Consider the following 27,486-nt stretch of genomic DNA (forward strand, 5'->3'; position numbering starts at 1 on the left):
GAGCCGGAAGCCTCAGATCGTGATCTCGGGTGTCTTTGTCACTGCAGCTGCAGCTGTTGCAGGGCACTACTGTGGTAGACAATGATAACTACGTCGCCATTTGATTTGCCTATTATCTCATGTTCCGGTGATATCCAAGGCGTCAACTTGCTGCCAGCGCTTCCTGGCTAACCGCATATAGTATACAGACATCCCGTTTTGGTCCTTTTTCTCTGCTGAAATTTGTGTAGTAAGCTCCGGTTGTTATCAGCATGGCGTTGCGTCAATGACTGTACGGGATCAAACAGAATCCCCGCCGAGAGAGATTCTCTCAGATTCTGTGCAGCGGGGTTGGGGATTGACGCAGGTTGATGGTCTGCACCACCCGAGTTTTCGTCGTGCTCATGTGCGCGTGACCATCTCAGTACTGTGTATAGTGAGGCTCTTGTGCCAGCTAGGCATGAGGGCCTGTTTTCTTGTCGAGGGCCTTTTCGAACCGTCGGGTGTTGAACCAACCAGTACGTCCCACAGGACGACCATTTTCGTGGGAGGGACAATGAGGCATATTCATTGCATCCAATTCCGTGGGGGTTCCGGAAAGAGGGGAAGCAAGATATTCGGCGGTGGACATAGCGGAGAGTTCCGCGCCGGAAAGTCATCTCCGACGTTGCGATGACCTGCAGCCTCAAAAGCACCTTCGAATCATGAAGGCTATCAATCCGCGGAGTCCGAATCCTGAGTCGGTACCGTCCAAGGTGGAGACATTGAGCGACAGGCAGGTTTCTACGTTGTACGGCTAGCGCGATGGACCGTACATGCGGTTCCACGGAGATCGACACGGTGTTGACCACATCCTGTGAAATATTGCTAGACCGGCAGGTTTCGAGCTTCCCCAAAGTTGCAATAATACAACTCGAGGAGATAAAGGGCCGACGTAATGAAAACCTGTTAGCAGCGTGGTACATGGTACGGAGCACATGGGATTCCGTTCTTCAATCGGCGTTTGCCCGCAGCCCAGGATGCCCTCGGGCAGAGTTCGAGAAACTCCAACTCACCAGGTCTTGGTGCGCGGAATCCAGTACCGACCTCTAGAGCTTTCTGCCGTGTCCTGTGAAATGCTCAGTCACAAACGTAACAATGAAGCTCCTCGCACCAGTGATTGGGCTTAAAGCGGACGGCTGGAGACCGAAGTCACCCAGGTGGATGCAAATTGTAAGCAAAGAACCCTCATGAATTTCTAAAAGGACGCCAGTTTGAGAAATCCCATAACTGGTGACAAAGAAAGGAGAGCTCCATATCTCTTGGTGTAATGTGTTCGCTGTAGGGAAACAGGAGTTGAGGGTTAGCGTATAAGCGAAGAAGGATTCTTCTGTGCAGTGGCACTGCCATTTTCGGGGCGTTTCCTGATCTTGTACGCGTATGAGTAGACCGGCACCAATATCCTGCATACTCGCCGAGGTCATCGCGATAATGGAGTGCTATCAGCGAGTGGTGGACGAGAGTGTTGCTCTGTGGACACAGTGTGCTGCCACATGGTGCAGTTGTTGTTGACAAAGCTCCTCACGTCGATTTCTTGTGCGTCTTCTGGCGGCATGCTAATTGAGTGTCCGTCACGAGAGTCGTTAGAGGATGACCAGAGGCAGTAATAGCGTCGGGCGCTTGAATGAAACAAGTAATCGGTGAGGTGGTCAACGGCCGGCCGGCCTGATAGACGGTGCTGAGGGAACCCTTACACGGCAAATCATGCGCACGTCTTGCCTGATCATCGGGCTTACCTTGGCCTGGGCGAGAGCGTATGCATACTGGAAGTGAACGCGCACAGCAAGGTGGACGGAATAGCGGTGTCGATATCTGGAGGCCGCCTGAGGGCCAAGAACTCTGCGTGCTCAAGTCATCATAGGATGTGAGAGCATGATTCGTAGTCGGCGCCCAGCATCAGCCAAGCAAGTGGTCGAAATGCGTAGACAGCGCATGGACAGTGCCTTACTCATCGTTTAATTGATGGGTGCGTGTGACCGAAACAGGTGGTGTCCGCGAATTGAGCAACTTCGCAGAACAATTACCCGTCAGCATAGAACAGTGCGCGACCTGATTCCTTGAGTGTTGTAGACGCACGTTATAGCCGGGTTGTCGTGGTTGTGGTGTCCTGCGAGATTCGTTTGAATGCGCACGGAACAAAATTGCAGAGCGTGGAGAAGGACCGGGCTATCGCTACGTCATTGACCTTTGGCTCCGTGGTGCTCCGGTTCGCATCAACGTTTGGGCGTGCTCGTCTCGTGTTCGGGCCTCACGTGCCCCCTCTGAGGTTCAGTTGTTCCGGTGCGAGCAGCGCATTTGGGCTCCCCTAAACACACGAATCCGGGGAAGGCCACGCCTACAGTAAGCCCTCGCTCGTCTTCTCCGATATAGGCTCGTACTTGTCCATTTCTTGCACTGCGGGATGAGGTCACGGCTCGAAGATTTCATTATTTGGCATCGGACCGGATCATTCGTCCAGCTGTGCAGCCATGGTCTGCCGCTGATCCTGGCTCCGGATGAAACTTGCCAGACTGTTGCTGCTTCAACGCCAATGCATTACGACGCCCTGCAGGCTTACCTCACGACTGTGCAGCCCGTCGACTGCGCCCTCAGCACAGCCGTCTCTTCCGACTTTGCGATCCGCATACGCGAAGACTGATGATACTACGATACGGAGTACTACGTGCGCAGGGGGGTCGGTTAGTGGGCTCGTTCAGGTCATCACTCTAATCCCTGCAACCCATTGTTGTCGCAACAAACTCGCAACACACTAACTTCCATCCATCCTGAATAGCTCGCCCCATACCCCCGGCTATTCCATCCTGACTTGTTCCTCTATCAGAGAGATATATTCTCCTTACTCCGTACACCATCTCTCTTCGCCATCCACTTCTCACTCGACAATCAACCAACACAAGCCAAGCACCACATCAGCAAAGCTTGACAGCAATATCAACAGTACAGTCAACCCGCCATGCTCTCAACTCCCTCAAACCCCGCCATGCAAGCCTACAAGGTATATCATCTCTCGCAAACCAAGCTCGATAAGGAATGCAGACGCCAAACCCCAGACTTGCACCGCATTGTTCTGCATGCCTCCATAGTCGACAACGTGCGCCGCTGGTCTCGCGACCTGGCCACCCCATCGGAGACCGTGCTCGTCGACTCCGATTCGGACACGGACAGCGACCCTTTCGACGACTCGGCCTCCTCGGGAGATGAAGCCGACGCTGACGATGCCGTTGCTATCTTCGATATCGAAGGCGACGACGACACCGTAATCGTGGAGCAAACCCAGGCTTCGGGCAAAGTCACCTACCAGGTGCAACATGTCGAGAACTCCAAGTCCTCGCCGGCGGCACCCAAACGCCGAGCTCCAGCGCCACCAACCAAGCACGAGCTGAAGGCCCAAGCCTGGAAGCAGAACCGTCGCGTCACCGTGCGGGAGACGGCCATCGAAGTGGACAGCGATGATTGAACGACCGGGCTGGACTCTGGCTCTTATTTGATGATCACGACCTTTACGACAGCTTGATACCCCACTAGTAAATGCATCAGCCGCAAGGCTACAACTTATCACGAATATTGACTTCGACTCTCGCCGCTCCTATCACCTCTTGGGCTAGGATCTCCCAGGACACAACACATTCGCAGACTCCAGTTGAGCTTGGCGCTGCGGAATCCACCGGCGGCGCGGCGGCTGAGACGAGTCAGGAAGCAGAGACGAAGACGAAGAGCGAGAGAAACTCACCCCAAAGAGGACCACGAGGGTAACCGAGCTGAACGCCACGCCACCGTTCACAAGAGATACCACCGGTTCTACATCGCCGCCCTCGGTAGTCGTGGCTTTGATAGCCAGCCTGGGGAAAGCATTTGCAGAAACGTTACTCGTATCTCGTTGAGACTGGAACTTCGCTGTGGCCGGTACCTTTGCGGTCGATTCACGGTGGCTTAGCGGGGGAGGCCTGATGAAGGATGATGAAATGTACTATACAACACGCTTACGTGGATGTCGACTTGCCGACGGAGAGGAGATGGCTTGGATACAATGCGCCGTCAAAACAGTCTTACTCTCTCCCTCTCGGGATCGAGCTTCAACTATTCGTGTACTCAATCCATGGTGATCCCAGTCTACATGTTTCTAACTGAGTGACCTGCTCGGTGTCTAAACTTCCGACCTTGAAAAACTGCAAGAGAGACATGACCCGAAAATGAACTGCTCATTTCACTGTCCAGCACATCTCACGCTTTCGTCTACAAAGTACACATCCTTTCCACAGCGCAAGCACGTTAGACTCGTACTCGATCCCGTCTGCAAACTTGAGCCCGCGGTTTTGCCCCCATGCTGATCTGATCGGATCTGACAAGTACGAGTAATGGATGATGCAGGGACGCACGTCAGTGGATCCGCCGGGGCCCTCACCCATGGGTCCCAGCGGATGAGATATCCGCTGATCACCCACGCACTCCGTCCAATGTTTACACGAGTACGGAGTACACAGCATATCAATACGATTGGGCGAGGAAGGTCTCTCTGAGACCTCGAAGGACGGGCGGGACAAGGACATGTCCGAGAGTAAGGGAGCCTCTTCCGTGGTTTTGATACTTTACGTGCACGACCCGTCGGCAAGTGAGAGGTCTAGAAGCATGTGTACAACTCTGGGTGCATTTAGTGATATCATTTCTGTAGAGGCTTGCTGGAGATCTTAACCCCTTGGGTGTGCCGGACGCTAGACCAAACACTTTGGGAGACCTTGACCGGCAGTTTCCTTCCTTTCAGTCTCTGATCAATCAGCCAGAGCCCGACCACAAACTCCTCCCGGTTGAGGGTCTTGACATTAGGCTGTGCGACAAGGTCCCAGATTTCTTCCAGCACGTCCTTGGGTAGTCGACTCCGGTCCCAGATATCGCGTACCACAACATTGACAACAAGGTCACTCACAGAAGTGCCATCGTTCCTGTGCTCGTGATCAACATTGTCGAGGTCATAATCGAGAAGTAGCCCCCTATTGGCTGCCCAAACACCTTCGTACCGTTTCCTCTCACGCTCTGTAACCTTGTCCCGCCATCTTCTGCGATCGCCTTCGTGGTGCATATTAGGGTGACGCCGCCAATGTTTCCGGCCACGTTTCTTCTCGTCGTATGGTTCATCTCGTTCCGGGGAGGAGCGCAACGTGTGCCTCATAGGCCTTGCCGGAAGCGGCTTTAGCTTTGGCGTACGCGACCCTGCGTCACTCCGCATCCCAGGCAAGTGCATCAAATGCTTTCCGCTTGAGAAGGCGCCAACTGACTGTGATCGCCGGCGAGGTACGGGTGGTGGCACTTTCTTCGGCGCAGGGGATACGGCCCGAGAGCCGGTGTGTGAAACTGCCAAGGAGCCAGCAACCATAGCGTCCGCTAGAGCGCTCACCGTCATGGTGGACCGTGGGCCTAGGATGGGGGTATTGTGACCTGTAGCATTGGCCGCCTCTCGTGCTGTGATGGCCGCACGTTGGGCATGAACTGGGACAGGTGCTGGTAGAGACTTCTGGGTATAATCACGTCCGGAACGGCCGTTATCGCTTTCTGAGTCAGTCAATGGAGGGGTTACTTTGACCTGGGGTCCAGATGATCCGCTTATAGTTTGAGGAGATGCGCTAAGATATCGGGTCACGGGTGCACCTGGGCTGCTCTCCTGGGATGTCGACAGAGCTCGCTTGCTGGCTTCCAAATGAGCAGCATTCCTAGTTGCTGTGACTGCGGCCGCGGTACCAGAGCCAGACGCAGGAGGGCTGGGAGCCGATGAAGATTGTGCTGGTGGAATTGTAAGATGGGAAAGGTAGCTTAGGTCGTCCCTCTGCTTGTCTCCCGTTGCAGTTTGAACGTGGACGGGTGCTGTTGTCATGGAGGCCTTCGCCCCGGCCAAAGCAGCCGCACTCTGTTGAAGTGACTGCAAAGCCTCGCTATTGCTGCTCGTGCTCGTACCCCGATCTCGAATCTGGGACGGATCCCGTCGCGCAAGATAGGACCCTAGGTCTCTCTTGAACTCTTGCCTGCGGACAGGACTCGTTTTCGCAGAAGCGGCAACGGCGGCAACGGCAGACGTGGACCGAGGGGCATGTGGGCGGAACACAGGCTTAGGAGGTGATACGGAGCTGGGACCGGCAACTGCGACAGGCAGTCTTTCTGTTGTGGGAGTTCGGCCGCGCGCGGATAGAGAGGCATCCCGAGGGAGAGGAAGAGTGGCATGCTGCTGAGTCTGCTGAGGCGTCTGCTGTGGCTGCTGCTGCTTCCGTGTCGAGGCAGCGGTAGCCGCGAGCAGGGCCCCTGCAGACGCAGATGGATTATGTGATGTGGAGGCATTAGGTAGAGAAGGTTTCAACGGGGCGGGTCGGAATGCCAAAGAGGCACCCTGGAGGGCGGGCGAGGGCAGCGGAGAGACTCCAGCAGCCGCGACATTCTGTTGTTGTCGAATGAAGGAGGGCTTGGGCGCCACAGGAGGACGCCGTGCCTGCTTCTCACTCATCAATCATCCATCGACACCAGATCAACGAAATACACGGTGCCGCAGCACCAGAGAACGAAATCCACGTTAAGCGAATGAGGGGAGGTTCAGCACATGAGTGATGGTCATCACTTCTGAATTACTCCGACATCAAGGCAGGATTCAAAAGCATGTCACAGAACGAATGATAGAAGGGAAAGCATCGAGTGAGTGACGGGCTCAGCAGGAACAGGAGAACGGCACAGAGCTGAGGTGTGGCATTGTCAGCGCAGTGCCCACTGTGCCTGGAGGCCTGCGGAGTACTGTGTAGCACACGCACGGTCATGCCACTGCCGCCTTCTCTCCACGTGACTTCGTGTCGCGTTTTGGGTGTGCGTCACTTTCTGTGGTACGGAGTACGAGTTACAGTAGGCAGCGGCATGCTGAGAATGAGACTTTACTGCCTACCGAGTAAGCACTGATCGTAGGGGAGCTTTCATCGAAAATGCGTGATGAGTTTGCAGGTCTTTCCCAAGCGATCCGCATGTGACCGTTGTTCACCCCGTCTGTTCTCATGAACAGCTGTTCATGCAAGCTGCCCCAAACTGACCTGCCAGACTCTCATAATGTCCGAGGACGACAGTCAGGACGGCTTTTCCCAGCGCCTAAATGCACCTCGAAGCCGTGAAGAAATTGAGAGACAACTTGATGAGGAGTACCCAAATCGCCCGCGAAATCATGGCAAATCACGTCCCTTTCACAGCCTCTTCCAGGAACTCTTCAATCCTCTACTCGATCTGAGGAATAAGCCCAAAGTGGCCGTGGTCAATCGGAGAAAAGTAGGTCCAGATGGGCAATCTAACAAGTCTCCATCCGAGAGACGCAGAGACTTGATTGAGCGGTACATCGATCGCTGGCGAAGAGATGTCGGACCTGATTTCTTCCCCGCCCTTCGTCTCATCATCCCGGACAAGGACCGTGAGCGAGGCGTGTACGGTCTCAAAGAAAAGATCATCGCCAAACTACTGATTAAGATCATGAAGATCGACAAGAACTCGGAGGATGGCTACAACCTTCTGAACTGGAAGAGCCCTGGCCAAACAAACACGTCTCACACGGCCGGCAATTTTGCCGCACGATGCTACGATGCACTCTCCAAACGACCAATGCGCACTAAGGTGGGCGACATGACCATAGACGAGGTCAACGGGATGCTGGACGAATTGTCTGCAGCCCCGAAAGAGCAGGACCAGCTTCCAATCCTAGCCGAGTTTTACAAGCGCATGAACGCTGAAGAGCTGAAGTGGCTCATCCAAATAATTCTCAAGGAAATGAAAGTGGGCGCCACTGAAAGGACATTCTTTGCTCTCTGGCACCCCGATGCAGAGAGCCTGTTCAACGTCTCCAGCAACCTCCGAAGAGTATGCTGGGAGCTGTACGATCCCAATGTTCGTCTCGACGGTGATGAAGCCGGGGTGGCTCTGATGCAGTGTTTCCAACCAATGCTAGCGCTTTCCAAGCAAGAACCGCTCAAGAAGGTTGTCGAGGCACTACGTCCAACACCAGAGGACCCTGAATTCTGGATAGAAGAGAAACTGGATGGCGAGCGTATGCAGATGCACATGGTGACCGATGAGTCCCACCCAGGCGGCAAGCGCTTCCAGTTCTGGTCACGCAAGGCGAAGGACTATACCTACCTCTACGGCAACGGTTTCCAGGATCCAAACGGAGCACTGACTCAATCAATCAAGGACTGTTTCAGAGGTGGTGTCGATAATATTATCCTTGATGGTGAGATGATCACTTGGGATCCAAACGAGAAGGCGCCGGTGCCGTTCGGGACGCTGAAATCGGCTGCTCTTGCAGAGCAGCGGAATCCGTTCGCTCAGGGGCATAGACCGGTCTTCAGAGTCTTCGATATACTCTTGCTGAACGGCCAACCTCTCACTCGCTACGAGCTGAGGGACCGTCGCAAAGCCCTTGCAGCTTCAATCCACAGCGAGGCTGAACGTTTTGAGATCCATGATTACGTCGTCGCCACTAAAGTGGAAGAGGTGGAGGACCTCCTCCGCCAAGTAGTCGCAGAGGCATCTGAAGGACTGGTCCTGAAGAATCCACGGTCCATGTACCTTTTAGATGATCGATCAGGCGACTGGCAAAAGGTGAAGCCCGAATACATGGAAGGATTTGGAGAAGACCTTGACTGCGTGATTTTAGGAGGATACTACGGATCCGGGAAACGCGGAGGGTTCTTGTCAAGCTTTCTCTGTGGCCTGCGCGCTTCAAGGCAGGACCTAGAGGTCGCCAGTCAACAACAAAGTCAGAGTCAGAGTCAGAGTCAAAATCAAGGCCGCAAAGGTTCGACTCATAACCGGGGCCGAAAGGCTCCACCCTCGCAGCGACCGCAGCACTCCCAAGCTGAAACGCAGTCCCAATCCCAATCTCAGTCCCAGGCACAGGTTCCAGATTCTCAGCCGACGCAAATCGAGGTAGACGGCCCAGTCGAGAACTTTACCACTTTCTTCAAGGTCGGTGGAGGCATGACCGCCAACGACTATGCGGCCATCCGCCATGCTACAGACGGGAAATGGCATCGCTGGGACTCTCGTCGCCCAGCTGCAGCAGACTACATTGACCAGGGTGATCTGAGCAGACTGGCAGAGAAGCCCGACATGTGGATCAAACCATCAGACTCGGTCGTTGTGCAAGTCAAGGCTGCGCAAGTCACGGCGAGTACTGACTATGGCTTTGGCTACACCCTTCGGTTCCCACGGTTCGTGAGGATCAGAAGAGACAGGGACTGGACGACCGCCCTGTCAGTCAACGAGTTTGCAGATCTCAGAGCCAAAGCGCAAGACAGAGAGGAGGAAAAGAAACTGGAAGTCGACCAGAAGCGGAAGGACAAGCGCAAGGCCCGTGCTGGCGGGTACGCAAGTCGCAAGAGACCGCTCACCGTGGCGGGATACAATGCCCGAGACGTGAACGCTGCCAAGCTACCAGAGGGTCCGCAAGGCAATGTCTTCGAAGGGCTGACCTTCTACATCATGACCGAGTCCGCTCTGCCGGGAGACCGGAAGAAATCCAAACTCGAGCTGGAAGGCCTAGTCAAAGTTAACGGTGGCAGAATCGTTCAACAAGCCACGCCCGCATCCGACGACCAAGATCCTGTGATGTGCATCGCGGCACGTCGCACCGTCAAGGTCGCAAGTCTGGAGAAGCACGGCCGGAAGGAAATCATCAAGCCGATCTGGATCTTCGACTGTCTTGACCAAGCGAAACGGGACTTTGCACTGGGGTTTGCAGACCAGATGGTCGTGCCGTTCGAACCGGAGAGACATATGTTTTTCGTGCCAGAGGAGATGAGGGACCGGCTCGGAGATAATGCGGATGAATACGGCGACAGCTACGCTCGAGACACGAGTGAAGACGAGCTCAGAGAAATCATGGACAAGATGGGAAGCGTCGACATCGAGGAAGGCGAAGAGAAGCGTATCCCAGATCTCTTTGGTGATGAGTTCTTCAACATGAAGGGATTCCTCTTCCACGGTATGGTCTTCTACTTTGACCTGGATACCGACGGCCTAGAAGACGTCGCGGGCTACGCGGAAAACGAAGCCTCCTCCGGCCTGACGACCACGTCTTTGAAAGCGATTGCGAAATTCGCGGGCGCAGAAGTTCTCTCGCCCGAGTACGCCATGCTCGCCTCTGTGCCACCGAAGCTGAAAACAACAATCACGCATATCATCGCCCACCCTGCCTCCGACCTGTCTTCTCTAAGAAAGGAGGTCGCGAGATGGACAGCCAGGAAGATCCCCCGGATCCTAACCAGGGGGTGGATACAAAAATGTTGGAACGAGGGAACCCGCGTCGACGAGGAAGCATTTGTTGCTTTCTAAGTCCGTTCGCATGTGACGGGGGACAGAGTAGAGCAGAGACTTCTCTCTCTGAGCCATGCTGGGATGGACACAGTCAGAGACGAGAGAAGTGCCAGTTAATACGCTACAGGCCGAAGACGCTACGGTCAGGCGAAGCGCGACGAGGCTCCATATGCACACCATGCGGGAGGAATTGCTTTACGATGCTCAATATGAACATTGAACAACATGCCGGATGAAGATGCTTCGTCCATACAGGACGTGCGTCGCATCGCAATATTTGAAACCGATACCACTACTCCGCGCGGGTATTCAAGCGAGTACTTACCTACAGTCCTACAGTCCTACAGTCCTACAGTCCTACGTGCTTACCCACTGCGTACTGCGTACTGCGTATGAAGTACAGTACAGTACAGTGCAGTACATCTAATCCTCTCGTCGGGCAGTTTCACGTACAGTACGGAGTCCACATGCACATAATGTAGGCGGAGTTGAAAGTCAAGCAGGACAGCGGGGTGGGAATTGTCCATGATATAATTATCCGAATTCAAAGCTAAGCAGGATTCCGCGGGGGGGGGGGGGGGGTTAAGCGAATATATCCAAGTATACTGTATACTGTGTCCTGGGAACCCTGCGTCGTGTATATATACCGGCTACATATCTACCTAGTGCATAGGCACTTAACTACAGCGCGTTGAGTGGGTGTGAAATTGAAATCTCACCACGTCTCAGGAGATACATACATACACGTCATCAGTGGGATAACTACTCCGTGCGTAAAGAAGTTCCGAAGGTCGAAGCAGATGGTATGGCATGAGCATTCATACACGCGTGGCTACGTCGGTACGTAGGACTGATTGCTCTCCAGTCCTCTTTCGTGAGTATACATAATTATTGTACCTCGGATGATCAAGGCTAGGTAGGCAGCTCCAGCTGGACTTTTGTGAACCATGTATCTTACACGTTTTTACTCTAACCCATCTGCCGTTCCTCAGGGCTGTCCTTTGAATGGCGGACGTCGGTCCCATGTAATCGCTTGTATCTCTCACACAGAGAGGAAACCTAAGAGTCGTCGACCGACCAAGTTGCCCATCTCTGCTCTCCACTCTGCCGTGACCTCTTCCTTCCGGTCTTGCCGCCCTCGTCAACGGCCGGTAGCCATAACTTTGCCCGTCCCGGAGCATCGTCGGCCAACTTCCCATTCTTGCGCATATTCATCTCGCACACGAACACGCGCAGGAAATCGCGGTTTTCTCGGGGTTCCCTGGGCCTCGGTTGTCCTTGGTCGATGCCGTGCTCCGGGTCCGCCCAAAGGGTCTGGGCAGCGCGGAACTTGTTGGATGGCGTGCCGTCGGGTTCGAGCCAGGTTGGTGGGGAAGAGGCATGGGCCGTGCGGATGGTGGAGGGTATACAAGTTGCTAGCGGCACCAACGAGGGAAGTTGGGAAGTTGTGCTTGCATAGGCCGAGAAAGGCGCTCTCTCGTTTGTGGGAGATGGAGTTCGCTGCGTCTGGTATTTCCTTTTGATTTTGAGTTTTGGCTTGTTCTCGGCTTTGGAGATCTGAGTAGGTGTAGGTTTCTCGTCGACCCAGAAGTGCAGTTGAGCTGGTGAGTCGGCAGGCACAACGGTATGAGGGTTGAGATAGCGTCGGACGGCTGCGGAGGGGGGTTCGTCCGAGGGTGGAGGTCGTCGATCGTCGGTCAATGAAGGTCTGAATTCAAAGACGGATGTTGCGAGGAAATCATCGGGTTGGACCAACGGAGGAGTAGTGGCGATATTGGACACTGTTTGCGCCGCAGATTTCAATGCCCTCAACGACGCAGTCAGGCTGGATTTGAAGGAACTTTGCGTTTTCTTTAGCGGCATTGGTCTCCGCCTTAGTTGCGATGGTGGTGAAATAGTCAGCTCGGGTGTCGATGTTTCGCTGAAGTGGTCCTCCTCGTCCATTGGCAGCAGCGGGTGCTCGTTGCTGCAGTCTTCGGAGCTCGCCATTTGCCGGAGTCGATGATCCGATGGAGATCTGACTGTTGCCGGAGAAATGCTGCTGAAGTCGTCGGCCGAAGACAGCGAAGGCATCGATTCAGCCGAGAGAGATCGTGCCGATAGTATGCCAGCGTCGAGGCCTTCACTGCCCACTATCATTTGTCCCTCCACCAAGCCGTCGATGGTGCCGAACAATCCCTCGAACTGCGGATTCGTCCAACTCCCCGACAGACTCCCTTCATGACTTGACTGGACATCGTCGCGTAGAAGCTTGCTGAAATCCGCCACGTAGTCAACATTTGGCAGCCGCTGACTTGGTCGCTGCTTTGGTTTCCTTCGTATGGGAATCGTCGTTGCGGACAGGACATCCTGAGCCGATTGTTTCCTCCTCGGGACGGGCTGCGATCGCAACACTGGAGACGATGTCGAGGGCTGTAATGAGGAAGGCCCGGGTCGTCGAGGGGTAAGCTGGATCCGCGGTTCTGTCTTCGACGGAATCTTTACAGGATCGGAAGTCGGTCTGTGAAGGGCAGCGGCGCGTTCCTGGGAGAGGCTCTGAGACAGCGCAGACCGCGTAGGAGGTGATCGAGAACGAGAGTCCCGTGCCTTCCTCTTTGCAAAGTTGTCCTTCTCTTTCTCTGTGAACTCAATCTGCTGTTGCCTCTGCGCCAAGGGATTGTGGCTAAAGGAGCGAGGGACCATCATCATGACGGCGGTGCACAGGGCCGACGGAGGGAATAGCGCCTGATGTCAGGTTCGAATCTCAACACAGCATCTCAAGGAGCCGAAACCGAACGGCATGCCTGGGGTTCGAGCGAGCGTGGGATGTTCGCGCGACCGGCTCGCAAAGCCGGATCAAGGCCTCTACACAGACAATTGAAGATGAGGCAGCAAAAGAACAACAACGAGAATAGTGAAGACGAGAAGTATGGCATGACGAGCCAGCCGTCCAGACACTGACTTAGGACATGGGTTTCAGCGGTTGTTGTTAGCTAATGATTGTCTTTGTAACATGGTGTCAGTGTCAGGCACAGCACACGACTGACTGGACCCCTTGGGCTGAGAGATAAGGCGGCCCAGCATATCGAGCAGTGCCCATTGGCCGAACCAGGCGTCAGTCCAGCTGGGTGGGATGCACTCGTAGGCGATGACGAGCCTCCGGGCATGCCCACACCCGCCGCGGCCACTAACATTCCTCGCTCCGACCCCTGCTTGATGCCTGGGGCTTTTCTTTTGGTTCGATCCGGATTCGCAGCGTCCCCTCGTGCAAGCCCCGGGCCTGCCCTTTTAGGCAACAACACCCAGCCCTCATTCCGTATGACAGATCCGTAACAGCTGTTATATTTGGCATTATTCATCCGAATGATGCGGGAGTGTTTTCGCGAGCTGAAATCACTTTCCATTGACCACCGAGGAGTTTGCTGTTCTCACGCTGCTTAAGAATGTCGCCGATTGACCGCAGACATCCTAGTACTTGGCAAACATGCTTGTTCATCTTCTCGACGAAGGCAACCTTGGGGCCTCCTCTTTCTGTGCGTAACGAAATCCAGGGGCCTCCAATATCTGCTGCGTACGAGTATTCGCAGCCACGCAATGGTACGTACCGAGGCATCTACGTAGGTATATCCTATCCCCCTTGAGGTCTTTTTCCAGAATGTGACTTCATCGCTCCATCTGGTACCCGCAGGACCGGTGGCATGGATCGCTCACGATAAGCGATTGGCAAGCGGAGTTTTGTTCGAGTAATGCTTATTTTGTCTGCTGGGCGCATGGAAGCGGACTGTGCCGACCGTCCTAACTTTTCACTGCGGCGAGATTTAATTATGCAAGGCACGGTTTCAAAGGAAACGAGATCCCATGATAAGATAAAACGGGCAAGGCTCGAGCACGTTGAATCAAGAAAGTTCTGTCACCTGTCACTGTCACGGCTTTCGGTCATCCGATGAAGCGGTGACGTCGACGTTAAACAGAAAGCCGGTTGAACATGGGCGAGCAAGCAGGGAAATGGCATTTGGCGTGCATGAATTATGCAATACCCCTATATCGATGAGGAGAACACAGAGCCGACCTTCACTGGTATTGTTTCGTCGGCCGAAAAGATTTCACTGCGTTTGTGGTATGGATTTCCAAAAACTCACAACGACGAATGGGCAAGCAGGCCAGCAAGCAAGGAGAAAGAACGACGGGTCGAAATCTGGAAGTTAGAAGAAACCTGTTCTCTCGCTTTTTCTCATCTCTTCCCTCCTCCATGGGTATCATTGATTGTGCCTATTGTCCGTGCCTGCCGGTATCTGGACCCAACTCCAGAACAAACTCCAATGCTCGCCAACGTTTTGTCTCGGTACGATAGATCTAACGACCCAACCCATCTGTGCACGCGCTGCCCTGGAGGCCTGCCGTGGAGATGCGAAGGGCAAGGCGTCGAGAATGTTGTTACAAAAAGTACTCCCCTACCGGCTTTTTGGCAGGCATGCCCCGAGTGCCTTGCGGCGCCGCTTCAAACACTCTATATCTCCGGCCCGGGGTGGCGAGATTCCACAGAACGCCGCTTCCGCCTCCATTGCCGTCTCCACCGACGGGTTCTCGTCTCCCCTGGTCGCCATTCGCGCGTTGTATGCAGCCCCCGTTCGAGCCGTCCTCGCCGAGCTCCAAGATGGCAGCCACGTTTCCGCACCTGTAGCAGTAGTTCGGCGCACTCCACACGGTCACGATGGTCTTGTCGAACATCTCCTTGTACCCTTCCATGACCAACTGATGGGCCCGTGCGATCAGCGACAAGTCGTTGTTGTGGTTGAAGTGCCGGACAATGTCGGCGCCGAAGAGAAAGCCCGCGCCCCGCGGACTCAGGCCCCAGCCCTCGATCTCGTCCGGATCAGACCACAAGAGGTCGCACATAGCGCCCTCATGCGGGACTTCTTGCTTGCGATCGATCAAGCGGATTTTGTCGACCGTTTCGATCAGGGGCGAGAGACCTCCATGCACGCAGAGGACAGCCCCGGTAGAGGAGGTGGGTGGGGTGAACAGTGACCGAGAAGCCCCGCTGAGGGACTGTTGCGAGGATATCGACGACGTAGGCGGCTCTAGCGGGTCCATGTCCGGCGCGGGAGATATTCGACTCGCATTCGAAGCCTGCTGCTGCGAGGGTTCTGAAGCCAACGACAATCCCTCGAATCTCCGACGCAGCGATTTCGACACGACCTCCCCGTTAGCGTTGAGGACCTCGGACTCGATCTCCTCGTCCTCCGGAGGGAGAGTGGATTGCGTGTTATTGTTGCTTTCGTTGCCCTGCGAGCTGCCTGTCGAGGGAGGGACGTCCGTGGTGGCACCCAGAATCAAGGCCCCCAGCGCGAGGTAATCGAACACCTCACAGCAGTACCGCCAGACGTTTGCGCTGCCGTATTTCCTAATACATTCGTCGTAGAAGCCGTACACGGTGGTGATCTGCCGCGACTCGTGGTTGCCCCGAATCAGCGTGATCCTGTCCGGGTACCTGACCTTCAAACAGAGCAGCAGCAGGAAACTTTCCAGGCTGTAGAATCCCCGGTCCACAAAGTCGCCCATGAACAAGTAATTCGTGTCCGGCACGTCGCCACCCACGCGAAACAGCTCCATCAGGTCGTGGAACTGCCCGTGTATGTCCCCGCATATTGTTACCGGCGCGTCGACGGTCACGACGTTGCCTTCTTCGATGAGCAGTTCGCGCGCCTTGTAGCACAGTTCGCGCACTTGAGGTTCGGGGATCGGGCGGCAAGCGCGTAATTGCGCAATGGCTCTGTGCGCACCGCTTTGTTAGTTTCTTGCGCTGGCAGGTTGGGCAAGATGGGGCTTACTTGTCGAGGTCGCTCATCGCCGCAGAGCAGAGCAGAGCAGGCGAGGTTCTACCTGCAACTGCGGCGCATGTGTGAGGACGTGGTCCAAGCGGAGTGGCGGTGCGTAAAAGAGTCCTCAGTGTTGGAGATCAGGTCGGGACAACGGTGGCGGGTGAGAGAACGGAACCGCTTCTGAGACCTTCTGCCGGCGGGAGGTGATCTCGGGATGGGCGCGATCGTCGTCAAGGGGCTTGTGAGTGCGGTTTGAGATTTCGAGAGGCAGAGCGATGCGTCAATTAGCATTCAACGTCCGGCGACGCAAAACCCCCCGCTACCCTGGACTTTGGGTACGGAAAGTAGTGTGCAAGTCGAATTGCCTCATGGCTAATCCTCGGTCTGACCGCCTCCACGGCGGAGCATTTCCCTAGAACATGTCCTTTGCATTCAATTGAGCTCGAAGCTCGTGATAATTGTACTTTGACGGCGACGATACAGCAGCGAGCACGCACGCGCCGCACGTCAACAAGGTCCCTGCCCTTCCCCTTCCCACTCTCTCGACCGCTCCGCCATGCCACCGCATCTCCATCCCCGCTCGACAGCCACGTCCACCCTCTTCGCCGGCACGCTCCTCGCCTCCTTCATCGTCGTCGGCATCCCACATGTCTTCCCGTGCCCGCGCCCGCGGACAGGCTACGCAGCCGACGCAGGCCGAGTAGAGTTCGACGAGGATGGCAAGCCCATTAGGAGAAAGACCAGCTCGAAAGCGCCTGACGCGTCGGGTTCCGGTGCGTCTGACGGTGAGCTAGAGGCTCGGAAAGCGACGCGGCAGCAGCAGCAACAACGAGCCCGAGTTCCGCAGAAAGCTCTGAGCCAGGCAAAAGACCTGGAGGAAGAAGCAGCCCTGTTTCGAGAGTTGGCTGCCGAGGCTGAGATGCTGGAGAAACAGGCCAAGTTGGCGAGGGAGTGTCCGGTGCCGAAACCCAGGGGCTGGGTGGGACGTATACTGGGCTTCGAAGATCAGCGGGCAGCCGGGGTCAGCGGAGGAAGTGACAAAGGGTGAGGAGCGTGAGCATTGACACGACGACAAACATTGCTCCGCGGAGCTCATGGAAAGCCATGGTCGACGTTGGAGGAACCAGATCCGGGCTATTAGGGGAACAAGCAGAATAAGGCTGATCGATGCTGGACCAACCGGTGTGAGGCCCTACAAGAGCGCTCAGAACGAGGCTGTCGACGCTTGATGAACCCATGGAGGATACAGTACACCAGAGGCGAGCAGGACGGGTTTGACCGACGGTGGGAGAACTGGTTGCAGGGCCTGCAGGGCCAAGCCGAACGAGGGCTGACCGAGACTGGAGCAACCCATACCAGGCCCTACAGGCCTCTCAGGCGCGCGCAGAGCGAAGCTGTCGACATCGAATGGATCTCCTGAAGATACACCAAAGGCGAGCAAAACGAGGACTGAGGGCCGACCGACGTTGACCGAGCACAGCGACGGCACTACAAAGCACACACATTAAGGCTATCAACAGCAGCAATATTGGGATAGAAAAGCAACCACCAGGCTATATTTCTACTGCAGGGCTAGAAACTAGAAGCTAGAGCTCATGTCAGCGTCCGTTCTCCTGATATGCAAATTTCGCGACACCGGGCGTTGCCTTCAGCATCCACGATGGCCAACGGCGGGATGCTATACCTGTTGCCAATACCTGCTTTGTGCATGCATGTGGTAGGTGTCGGTCAGCGGCAATGAGTTCGGGGCATTGGCCTCTGTGTCGAGTGAACGTGGAGGATTGGGGCAAAAGGAGCTGGGACGACCGAGGGGCTATTCGTACAAACAAGCACCTTGGTCAAGGAGAGGTGAAGATCGATCGATCATGGTGGAGTTGTGGAAGTGTCTGAATGGTAGGTATCAGTCTATCCAACTCTCTTCTCCCTGGCGCGTTCAGAGACATTGTTCGGAACCCGCCTCCATCGACCATGAGGAACGAAATATCAAGCAGAAAAAGAAAAAGCTAGTCAAACTGTCAAACACATCAGGACGCTCCCGCTTCCTGCCATCTGCAATGCAAAGCATCTCAACATGGCAGCCATGTCAATGTCAACTGTCAAACAACTTCATCCTCAGGTTCAGCTGGCTTCATAGTTGACTCTCCTCAGGTCATCCTGTGCCTCTTTGTCGGTCGGTAGGTGGACTTACTCCTCCCGTTCCCTATTGCCGTTGATTTCCTTCAACTTCATCCCCGTCTTCCAGTCCAGCTCCTTTGCGATCTGGGTCATGCGTTCAAAGACCGGCCTGCCAACATATCTCCAAAAACCACCTGCTCGGACACATGTCTCGCGCTGCTCGTTCTCGAACCGTTCCAAGTCATCTCGCACTAAGCCTTTGAGACTAGCAATAATGGAAGTGATTTGATGTGGCCTGCAGACAACGCCCTTGTCGACTCCAGCTCTGTTCTTTTTGGCACTACCACCGTTGACGATCGGGACCGCAAGGGGAGTGCCACAGGACCGGGCATGTTCGACATCTACTCCCAGCTTGCCCAGCACAGCCACAAGCAGATCCTCCATCTCATCCTCAGCTGGGTCATCGTCATTCACACGTTCGCTGAACCTTCGCTTTTTGGGACCACCACTGCTCGCAGTAGAAGCGCTCTTACGCCTGTCTCGGTCACTCCTCCTCCTCTGTGCAATGCTTGACAGCAACGCCTTCTTGTGGTCGTCAATGCTCGACAAGAAGCCCATGTTGCGGGCAATGACCTCCTCGATGGTCCTGTCGGTGGCCAGTGGATGTGTGGCACTCGCTGGGCCTTCTGCATCCGCAGCATCTCCGTGCAAGACCTTTGCCACGAAGGAGACATCTTCAGTGCGGACATTGATGACATGCCTCTGCTGGTTCTTAGCAGCTTTGGACTGTGACTTTGCGGCCTTGGAAGCTTTCTTCATGGCGCGGATTTCGGCTTTGGTCAGCTTGGCAGAAGCAGTAAGGGCACGTTCGCTATCTTCGGCTGTGCTTGCTGTGGTGTCGGTGACAGTTTGCGCATCATCATTTTCTTCATCTTCGAACTCGCCATCGAGAACATCAAAGTGACGGACTTCTTGCTGGGCATAAGGGACGTTGACAGGCAGTTCCTCCAATCTGTTTCTGGTCCTTGTCGAGATTGGGCCTGTTCCTGTTGCGATCTTGTACTCTGCAAGGAGCTCTGCGATCTTTTTCGACGTCAGTGAATGTTTCACGCTTTTGGCTCGTTGCCACAGCAACGCCATGGTCTCCCGACTCACCTTCCGATGCCTGTTTTCATGTAGCTCGTCTGCTTGGATGCATGAGAAGCAGTTGTGGCTTGTTCCGATGGCGTGCATGGTCTGGTGATAGCGTGTGCAAGGGATGCTGTGGGTTCCGTAGCAAGTTTGGCGGGCTTTGGGATTACTCATTTTCATGGAACAAAGATAACAACTGTGCTCTGTCCGACAGTTAATATCGATGTACGGGTATGACAGATGATGGTGGCTTGCCTAGTCCGGATGCTGCCTCCCACTTGAAAGGACTATTGGGTGCAGCCGGATCCATGGTGTTTCCTCGCCTTCGGGCGCCGTGGTCTCTACCTTGCTGTCTCTTGGAGGTTTGTTGGTCTTTTTAGGTGATAGGATTGCTTTGGCTTGCCAGTGGTTCGCGATGTGCAAGAGGGATTGCAAAGACAATGACGGGTATGGAGGAGGGATGTCTGTCAGCGTCGGTGTTTCAGATCAGGCAAAGGGCGCGCAGTGAGGCAAAGAAGCGTGAGAAACAGAAGATGTCGAGTGAAGAAAGCGTGCACCCGCTGCATCTGGCAGTGAACGCGGTGAAAGCCCGGACCAGCCGGACGCGGCAAGATGTGAAAGGCTGCGTCTCCGAATGCGCAATGTGAAGGACTATCAAGTCACCTTAGGACGCGGAGGAGAAAGCGAGGAATCTGACACGTTTTGGACCAGGGTCTTCGATTGCCTGGGGGTGTCGGTTGTGATTTCTCTTGGACATCTTGGGAACAAAGAGCATACGGCAGTGTATTGCAATCGAGAAGACATGGAGGCGGTACATGAAGTAAACTTGTTGCTGGCTGTCGGGCAACTGCAACTGGGTGGAGTTGGTCCGATGTGCAGTCCCCTTCACGCAGCAGCAGGGGCAAGGCGGCACCCCGGAGAGGATCGAGGATGTAAGCAGAGATGGCTTGACAGAGCCAGTTGACTGTGGAGGGGTCAAGGATGAGCAGAGATTGTTATCGTTGTGTACGGTACTGCTAAATGAATGGGTGCCAGCTATGGAAACCAAGTATTGCAAGAAGGAGCGACTAGGATCCTCCGCCATTCGAGACGAGACAATTCCGAGGGAGGTCCCCACTGAAGTCCCGAGTTTGCTCTCGCCTCAACGAGCCGTAGCCTTGTTACAGACTGGGAAGGTGTTGTTCCAACCAAAATCTCAACCAACATAGGCTCGCAGTCGCTGGAAAGCCGGGCAGGACGGGGGTCTGGAGCAAACCGATGGCGGCGGGCTGCATATTGGCCTGCCAGCGAGTCGGTGAGCCCCTGCCCATATTCCACCCCAGGCTAGACTGCGATATCCCTGACGAGCCTGGCCGTACACCATACATAGGGATAGTTCCTCTGGTACCAGTTGACAAAGGTCTTCTTCAGCGCGATGCGAGGCACGGTCGCCCAGCTACCACCGAGACAGACGTTGTGCTTGTCGTCGAAGAAGTCGGCTGTGTAGCCGGGGTACAGGTCCATTGCCTTGAAGCCGTCGTGTGGCGCCAACGGTGTGCTGGTCCATTCCCACAGACCTCCAAGATCGCTTTGTCCGCAGAGGCGGCTGCCGTTGCCCGTCACAGGCATTGGATGCCAGTGGCGGAAGGCAACATTGCGATCCTCGAGCTCGATGAAGAGCTCATCTGGGTCTGGCTTGGGATGTTTGGCACCGCCGTTGACGGCGCCGTTAGACAAAGAGCTTGATGGCGGGGTCTCTTCGACTCCGTCGTTCGAAAGATGCCTAGAGGGGTCAGATCATGCCAAGGCCGCAGAGATAGGGGCTTACCCGTTGACCGCCGAAATCAACTTGCTCGGGACCTTTTGAAGAATGCTCTTTTGCTCCTCGACATACTGATAGAGGCTTCGAGCCTCTTCCAAGGTTGGAATACGGCCACCAGACCATTCGGCGTACGCGGCCAGTTCGTCATAAGAGGCCATGACTGGCCAATCCAGAGCGTATTTGAGAGGGACGAGACCATAGACTGTTCGAACAGCCTTGCCTTCAACGAAACCGGAACTGGCCATCCTGAGAGCATCCTTTCCATGGCCGTTAACACCATTGGTGCCAATGGACTGGCCATTCATGGCCAAGGCAGTCCACGATGCCGGAAGAGGGCTCTTGAGAGTGACTTCTAAGAAGTGAGCATATTCGCCATTGCTGATAGGGCGGCTCTGAGCTTCGAACTCGTGGACCCTCGCATGGCGCGATGGCCTTTCGTTGTCCCAGCCAAAGTACCTGTCTGGTCCCAGATCGTTCTCTGGATCGTCTAGACCTAGTTTGACTTCGCTTGCGGGGACGTGATGCCACTGGTTCTCGACGCGTTGTGCCTTGGCTTCCGCTGCCAAAGCTCGGAAGTCTGGTGATTCTTGGCCCGGTGGCGGGAGGATTCGTTCACTTTGTAAGAGCATGTACATGAATGTCTCCAAATGCATCGCCTCGTGCTCATATGCTAACCATAGCGCCCGGCCAAGTTTGCGATCCGAATTCGCCAGACCAGATGCAGTGCTCTCCATTATACGTGCTCTCACACGTTCAGAATAAATCAGGATCTCTTTCAATGGAGGCCATGCATCTGGGATCTCGCTATGGTCATGACACAACTCAGGGTTGTCCACATCTATGCAAGATTAATATTCAGTCCGAGAGAGTGAGCGTGGCTGAGTACCTACCTGGATCAACACCACGTTCAAAGATAGAACGATAGGAGGCCGGATCTGTAGGCTTGCTACCTGTAGCCTTGGTATAATGGATGTCTATATTCCTGTCAGTACGATAGTTGAGCACCTATGCATACGATGCATACCTGCAAATGTCGGTATATGGCCCAGATAGAAGATCAGGTCATTTCTCAGCTTGATTGGTTTGTTGAGCAATTCATCTCTCGGAACCATGGACTTCGTCACGGTATCCCAAGCAGCCCATAGTTGCCTCCAATCGTTCTGAGACGGAACAGGACTCGCTGCAAACTCCGCTGGCTTGGTGGGGAAGTCAATGCTGGACGGAGACAGAAGATGGAGACCTGAGCCAACTATTAGCACGAGCTTGAGCACGACGTTGCAGCGCTCACGATAATCATTGGCCTCGTTGCCATAGGACATTTGCAGGATGAGGCCCGCAGCATGCCAAAGTGCATCACTTTCCGCCTCGGAATACTTGAAAGCGTCCTCAAGATGGATCTTCTCGCCTTTCTCGAAAGTGAAGTCTTTGACATGGATCGTCTTCAAGGCGACATAGGATGCTTGGTGTTTGTTTGACTTTTCGTCAAAAAGCCCGTCCACTCCCCACTCGTCCGCCTTGAATGCTTCGTATCCAAGGATGTTGTTGGCATGCTCGAGCCCGTTACGGTAGAAATGCTCGGTGACACGGGGAGAGTCATTATAAGCGCGGAAGACTCGCTCGGGTTGCTGGCATGCATCGAGCCCGACTAGCATGAAGTCTGATGCTGTCAAGGCCTTCTTGAATGAAGCGAGGAACTGAGCCGCGCTCTCACGGGTGAAGTTTCCCAAGGAAGAGCCCATTGTCATGACACACGTCGCGGCCCCATCTGCCTGGTGTTGTCCCAGCCACAACAGACCATCGTCGTAAGTACCATGCAACCCATGGAAGCTGACATAGTGGAAGGCACTTATGTCCAGCTCAGCGAAGGTCCGTTTAAGTTCGGGCAATGAGAGATCCAAAGCAAAGTAGTCGACCCTCTTTTTGGCTCGTTCGAATGCTTCGAGAAGGATGTTCACCTTTCGAAGGTTCCTATTGGTCACGTAACCTCAGCCCTGATCAGGTGGACTTCAAGGAACCTGGCAATACTCACCCACTACCAAGTTCCACAAGCCGACTGCCATCTGGAATCCGTGCGACGATCTCTTCGGCGTGCAGCTTGAGAGCCTCAATCTCTGCGTTCGTGAGGTAATACTCATCGAGGTACGTGATCTCCTCGAACAATTTCAGGCCCTTTTCTAGGATCGTTTAGTATTTGTCATTGACACAAAGGACCTCTGTACCATCGTAAAGCAACAGCGTAGGGAAGGTGCGCGGCTGGCCCTGAGGAGGATTCAACGATTGTTTCAATGTCTCAACAAGGGACTCGTTGGATGTATCCCCTCGAATATCAAGGATCGGCACACCGGCCGGAGTGTGGGTGGCCATGATAGTACTTCGACCAGGGGAGTATCAAAGTTCCAACACGAGAAGGGCTTGGGTATGTGGCACAGGCGAGATCAAAATATACTCGCTCGGTGTAAGACAGTTGAAGCAGAGATCGAGACTAGACTCAGCACGAGCAGACACCTCGATGTATGTTGTATGCAGGTCCCACTCTATCCCGGAGGTGGTTGGACCTTTGTCCAGGCAGGGCAAAATGTGATATACCAATGAGAGCCCTGATAGAAACGCTCCGCCGAATGGCTGAGGTGAGTCGGAACACAGCGCAAGGTTCCATTATTTTCAAGCTGTCCACGGGGATCGTCGAGCAACGTCTGGATCCCTATGCCCTGTGTGGACCTGTCAAAGGCGTCCCTTAGCGGCCGTGGAGAGCTAAACGTGCCGGGACTGGTTCGAGACGCGGAAGCTTGACGTTGTGGACGCGAAAATACGCATGATCAGTCAACACGAACATGCCACTACCAAGACCTGGGGCGGACCATGGTGGCGACCGCAGAGATTTCATGTTCAGGAACGGGGGCACAATGGTAGGGTTCGCGAACAGTTTGTGGCTTACCTAGGCCGACCCCGTCTTGAACCATAGCGGGCGAGAGCGGGGTACCGCGTGCTGACGTGACGACCTAGACGTAATTCCGAACCCCAGTACTGCCACTGACTGGGAGAAAGCGCGATCTTACGGAGTCAAGACATCTGCCGCGAAGAATTGAGCAGTCGTGACGACGTTGCTCGTATGGTGAACAAATAGGTGCACAAATAGCAAACACAGATGTGGTTAGTGGCGTGGCGTGTTCGTGTGAGAAATCCAGGGCTGCATGGGGTAAAGAGGGGCAGCTTTCGCCATGCTGCTTCGAGAACTTGTCGACGTAACACAGGGAGGCCTGCGGGACGTTGAACGGCCGAGTTTGGTCAGCCGCTTCCGTGCAGGCAGACGCCTGGATTCCGCTTCAGGGCTGACCTGACGGTCTTCCTGTACCGGGCGACATTGGTGCTGCCGAGGGTTCCACGACAGTCGGGCAAGCATCGACCTGAATGGTTGTCGCGTATCAGCGAGCTACTGTGTATACTCCGCGGGAGAGAGCGGCTGCACGCATTCCATAATCAGGAGTCCCTTCGGCGAGAGGTACATAGATCGGGCAGGGAGCTGCTGCCATGATAAGCCGAACATACGCACGTGGCTAGTCAAGTAGTCGTTCCCGACCGGTGTGAAGTCAAGTTGCCAAATTGCGGTGGAGTTGGAGCTTCCGCACCTCCAGGTATCAATAATCGAACAAGAGCCGACTGCAGTGGACTGATCCTGTCTCACCCGAGAGTGAAGGACGGAGGAAGAAGAACAGAGAGAATTGTGTCAGCTTCCGGCACGGAAGAATGTGGCCGGATGCGCTAACCTGAATGGGCAAAGAGTAAATAAAGATACGCGCACTTTGGAGCTTCGCTAAGATCTCGACACGCCAGCAGCTTCTTCATACCCAGCACAGTTATGCCACGCGCTTCTATGCATCGACAGTGAATATTGACTCTCTAAATCGCGTTGTGCGACATCGCCTCCGATGATGATCGTCCGTGCTGCTTCCGTTCCAGCTTGACCGACCCACATATACATACATTCTTCCTTTGGCACCTCCGCCTCCACCTCCACCTCGCTTCGATCGTCATGTCAAAGTCAGGCAACCTGGCCGCTCTCTCGGCCATACTCAGTCCTGGAGAGACACCCACCATTTACTATGCAGAAGATCCTCCCTACCTTCCACGAATACTCGTCTTCTACTTCCCAGTTCAAGCTGTTGGCTCACTAGCTTCAACATCCCGAATCCGGACGACCGTCCTCTCCGCTGCCGGCTTCAAAAGCTACGGAGCCTTCTCCGTCGCTCCCAACAGCAGTTACTACTCTGCAGTCCACAAGCTACCCGAGGACAAACAACGGGATGACGTCTACAGGGGTATCGCCTTTGCGCTTTGCAGGTACTTCTCCGAAGTCCCACCCGAAGTCAAGAACGCAATAGATGAAGAGAATGCCCACCATGGAATAGCGATGAAGTGGGGACAAACACATGCAGCCCAAGTTGCCTGCCGGATGAGCAGGGTCATCAATACTGAAGAGATCATTGAGGCGCTGCGCCCGTTTTCCAAGGAACGACCACCGAGCCCGCAGACACCCCTCAGGCCGCTAGCATCGATCAGAAAGACACGGCCCTCGTTCTTGCCGCAGGACCCTGGTAATCATGGCACCAGTCGTGTTGGCCAGGCATTCACTCCATCAAAGAGGATAGCCAGTGGACAAGCTAGGCGCACTCCGTCCATATCTTCTCCCGGACATCGAAAAGCAAGCAGCACGGTAGATCCGAAGCACTCGGTTCAACAGGTAGAGTCGCTACGGTTCAAGATGTGCGAGTTTGTGGATACCGAAGATCGATACATCACCCGTCTCCAGCAGTTGATCGAATTGGTCACCAACCAAGGGCGGACACCCAAGTCGTTGAGCTCCAAGTTTTCGAGCAAAGGCAACCATAAGGCTATGAACGCTATGCTTCAATTCCCGTCGCTGTTGGATCAGATCAGGGACCTGAATATTGCATTCCTGGACGACATTGAGACAGCATTGCACAACTCGGAAGATGCGGCCATAACTTTCCTGGACTCGGCTCAGTCAAACCCACAGCTTCTGCAGAATGCCAAAGATCCCATGGGCGTGCTCAGCTTTGCCAAGATCCTTCTGGCCCATTTCCCAAAATTCCCTATGCCCTACAGAGAGTACCTCGACCTGCATTCTCAGGTCTCGTCCAACCTCGACCAGTTTCTGAAGGAAGGCACGACATCAATCCAACAGGTACCGTCCCTGCTTATGGAGCCAGCGCAACGTATCTCGCGATACGGCCTTTACATCGACAGCATGCTCCCGCACGTGCCCTCGAATTTTACGGTGGCCATCCGCACGCTCGAAAAAGCGCGCAAGATCATTGCCGAAATCTGCGAAATGGAGCCCGCGGCATCAACAATCCTAGACTCTCTCCGCATCGAGCATGAAGCCAAAAAGAAGGGCCTCTCTCCCTCCAAACTGCTCTCCGGCCTGACACGATCGAACGGCACAATCCGCGAAGCTCCCGCCCTGACGGGAAATTTGAAAGAGCGCGACGGACCGCGCCTCTTCCCCAGCCTCGGTCGAAGTCTCAGCCGGCGCACAAAGACCACGCGGCCCGGTCTCGCCACGGTCCTTGCCGAACAAGACCCCGAACAAGCAAACAATATGCAGATGCAGATGCAGATGCCGACGCAGCCTCGCAACGACGAGAACAGGCCCCTCACCTCATCGTCGGCCCTGTCCTTTGGATCGGTCAAGAGACCCCCAACCTCCGGCTCGAGCATCAGCACAACGAACCGTTCCACCGCAAGTGCGAGTCCCCGGCCCAACATGAGCGGTCTGCTAAGCAGCAAAAAGCTGCGCGTGCGGACCGCTCCGGGCGGTGCGCCCCAGGGTTTGCGATCCCCTACGGAACCGCAGGGACTTTCTCATCCGCCTTCATCGCCGCCTATCAAGGTGGGGGGACCCGAGCCGCAGCGAAGTGTAGAGCACTTAAAGGCCGAGCTCATGCGCGTCGAGGAGGAGAATTACAAGCTCCTTCAGGAGAATGCCGACCTGAAGAGGGCGATACGGGAATGTACGTGTGGAGCAGCCGCGCGCCATTGATATCCAGAGGCGAAGATGGCTATTACTATCATCGCTGTGGTTTTGGTGCGCTGTTGGACAAAGGAAGGGGGATTGATTGGAAAGGAAGAGGAAAGACGGGACGAAATTAAATGGTTATTGGCTCATGATTCACGACATCTGCTTCACGTACCCAGCTGGGTGGGATCTCGACTCGGCCACTGGCCATCGGCCATGGGGCATTGTATTCGCGTCGGATGGGAGCTGTGCGAGTATGATTA

General features: G+C 54.9%; 9 protein-coding genes across 9 annotated transcripts; 4 read left to right on the forward strand and 5 right to left on the reverse strand.

Moving 5' to 3' along the window:
- Positions 1-2,971: 2,971 nt before the first annotated feature.
- Positions 2,972-3,475, forward strand: A1O7_08792 (uncharacterized protein; the record flags this gene model as incomplete). Its single annotated transcript, XM_007762781.1, has 1 exon — positions 2,972-3,475. The coding sequence occupies one exon, from the start codon at positions 2,972-2,974 to the stop codon at positions 3,473-3,475; it is 504 nt and encodes a 167-aa protein (XP_007760971.1).
- A 1,200-nt stretch (positions 3,476-4,675) lies between these two features.
- On the reverse strand, positions 4,676-6,502 carry A1O7_08793 (uncharacterized protein; the record flags this gene model as incomplete). Its single annotated transcript, XM_007762782.1, has 1 exon — positions 4,676-6,502. One exon carries the CDS (start codon positions 6,500-6,502, stop codon positions 4,676-4,678), a length of 1,827 nt encoding a protein of 608 aa, XP_007760972.1.
- Positions 6,503-7,086: 584 nt separating this feature from the next.
- On the forward strand, positions 7,087-10,356 carry A1O7_08794 (uncharacterized protein; the record flags this gene model as incomplete). The annotated part of the gene is made up of 1 exon (XM_007762783.1): positions 7,087-10,356. The coding sequence occupies one exon, from the start codon at positions 7,087-7,089 to the stop codon at positions 10,354-10,356; it is 3,270 nt and encodes a 1,089-aa protein (XP_007760973.1).
- A 1,041-nt stretch (positions 10,357-11,397) lies between these two features.
- On the reverse strand, positions 11,398-13,023 carry A1O7_08795 (uncharacterized protein; the record flags this gene model as incomplete). Its single annotated transcript, XM_007762784.1, has 1 exon — positions 11,398-13,023. The coding sequence occupies one exon, from the start codon at positions 13,021-13,023 to the stop codon at positions 11,398-11,400; it is 1,626 nt and encodes a 541-aa protein (XP_007760974.1).
- A 1,728-nt stretch (positions 13,024-14,751) lies between these two features.
- Positions 14,752-16,165, reverse strand: A1O7_08796 (uncharacterized protein; the record flags this gene model as incomplete). Its single annotated transcript, XM_007762785.1, has 2 exons — positions 14,752-16,090; positions 16,149-16,165. The coding sequence occupies 2 exons, from the start codon at positions 16,163-16,165 to the stop codon at positions 14,752-14,754; spliced, it is 1,356 nt and encodes a 451-aa protein (XP_007760975.1).
- A 530-nt stretch (positions 16,166-16,695) lies between these two features.
- Positions 16,696-17,187, forward strand: A1O7_08797 (uncharacterized protein; the record flags this gene model as incomplete). Its single annotated transcript, XM_007762786.1, has 1 exon — positions 16,696-17,187. The coding sequence occupies one exon, from the start codon at positions 16,696-16,698 to the stop codon at positions 17,185-17,187; it is 492 nt and encodes a 163-aa protein (XP_007760976.1).
- Positions 17,188-18,323: 1,136 nt separating this feature from the next.
- On the reverse strand, positions 18,324-19,394 carry A1O7_08798 (uncharacterized protein; the record flags this gene model as incomplete). The annotated part of the gene is made up of 1 exon (XM_007762787.1): positions 18,324-19,394. One exon carries the CDS (start codon positions 19,392-19,394, stop codon positions 18,324-18,326), a length of 1,071 nt encoding a protein of 356 aa, XP_007760977.1.
- Positions 19,395-20,708: 1,314 nt separating this feature from the next.
- Positions 20,709-23,550, reverse strand: A1O7_08799 (uncharacterized protein; the record flags this gene model as incomplete). The annotated part of the gene is made up of 7 exons (XM_007762788.1): positions 20,709-21,147; positions 21,193-22,024; positions 22,077-22,160; positions 22,211-22,426; positions 22,475-23,154; positions 23,216-23,360; positions 23,406-23,550. The coding sequence occupies 7 exons, from the start codon at positions 23,548-23,550 to the stop codon at positions 20,709-20,711; spliced, it is 2,541 nt and encodes an 846-aa protein (XP_007760978.1).
- Positions 23,551-25,216: 1,666 nt separating this feature from the next.
- A1O7_08800 (uncharacterized protein) lies at positions 25,217-27,247 on the forward strand (the record flags this gene model as incomplete). The annotated part of the gene is made up of 1 exon (XM_007762789.1): positions 25,217-27,247. One exon carries the CDS (start codon positions 25,217-25,219, stop codon positions 27,245-27,247), a length of 2,031 nt encoding a protein of 676 aa, XP_007760979.1.
- Positions 27,248-27,486: the final 239 nt, after the last annotated feature.

Source organism: Cladophialophora yegresii, assembly GCF_000585515.1.
Source record: "Cladophialophora yegresii CBS 114405 chromosome Unknown aczIN-supercont1.6, whole genome shotgun sequence".
Lineage (NCBI taxonomy): Eukaryota > Fungi > Ascomycota > Eurotiomycetes > Chaetothyriales > Herpotrichiellaceae > Cladophialophora > Cladophialophora yegresii.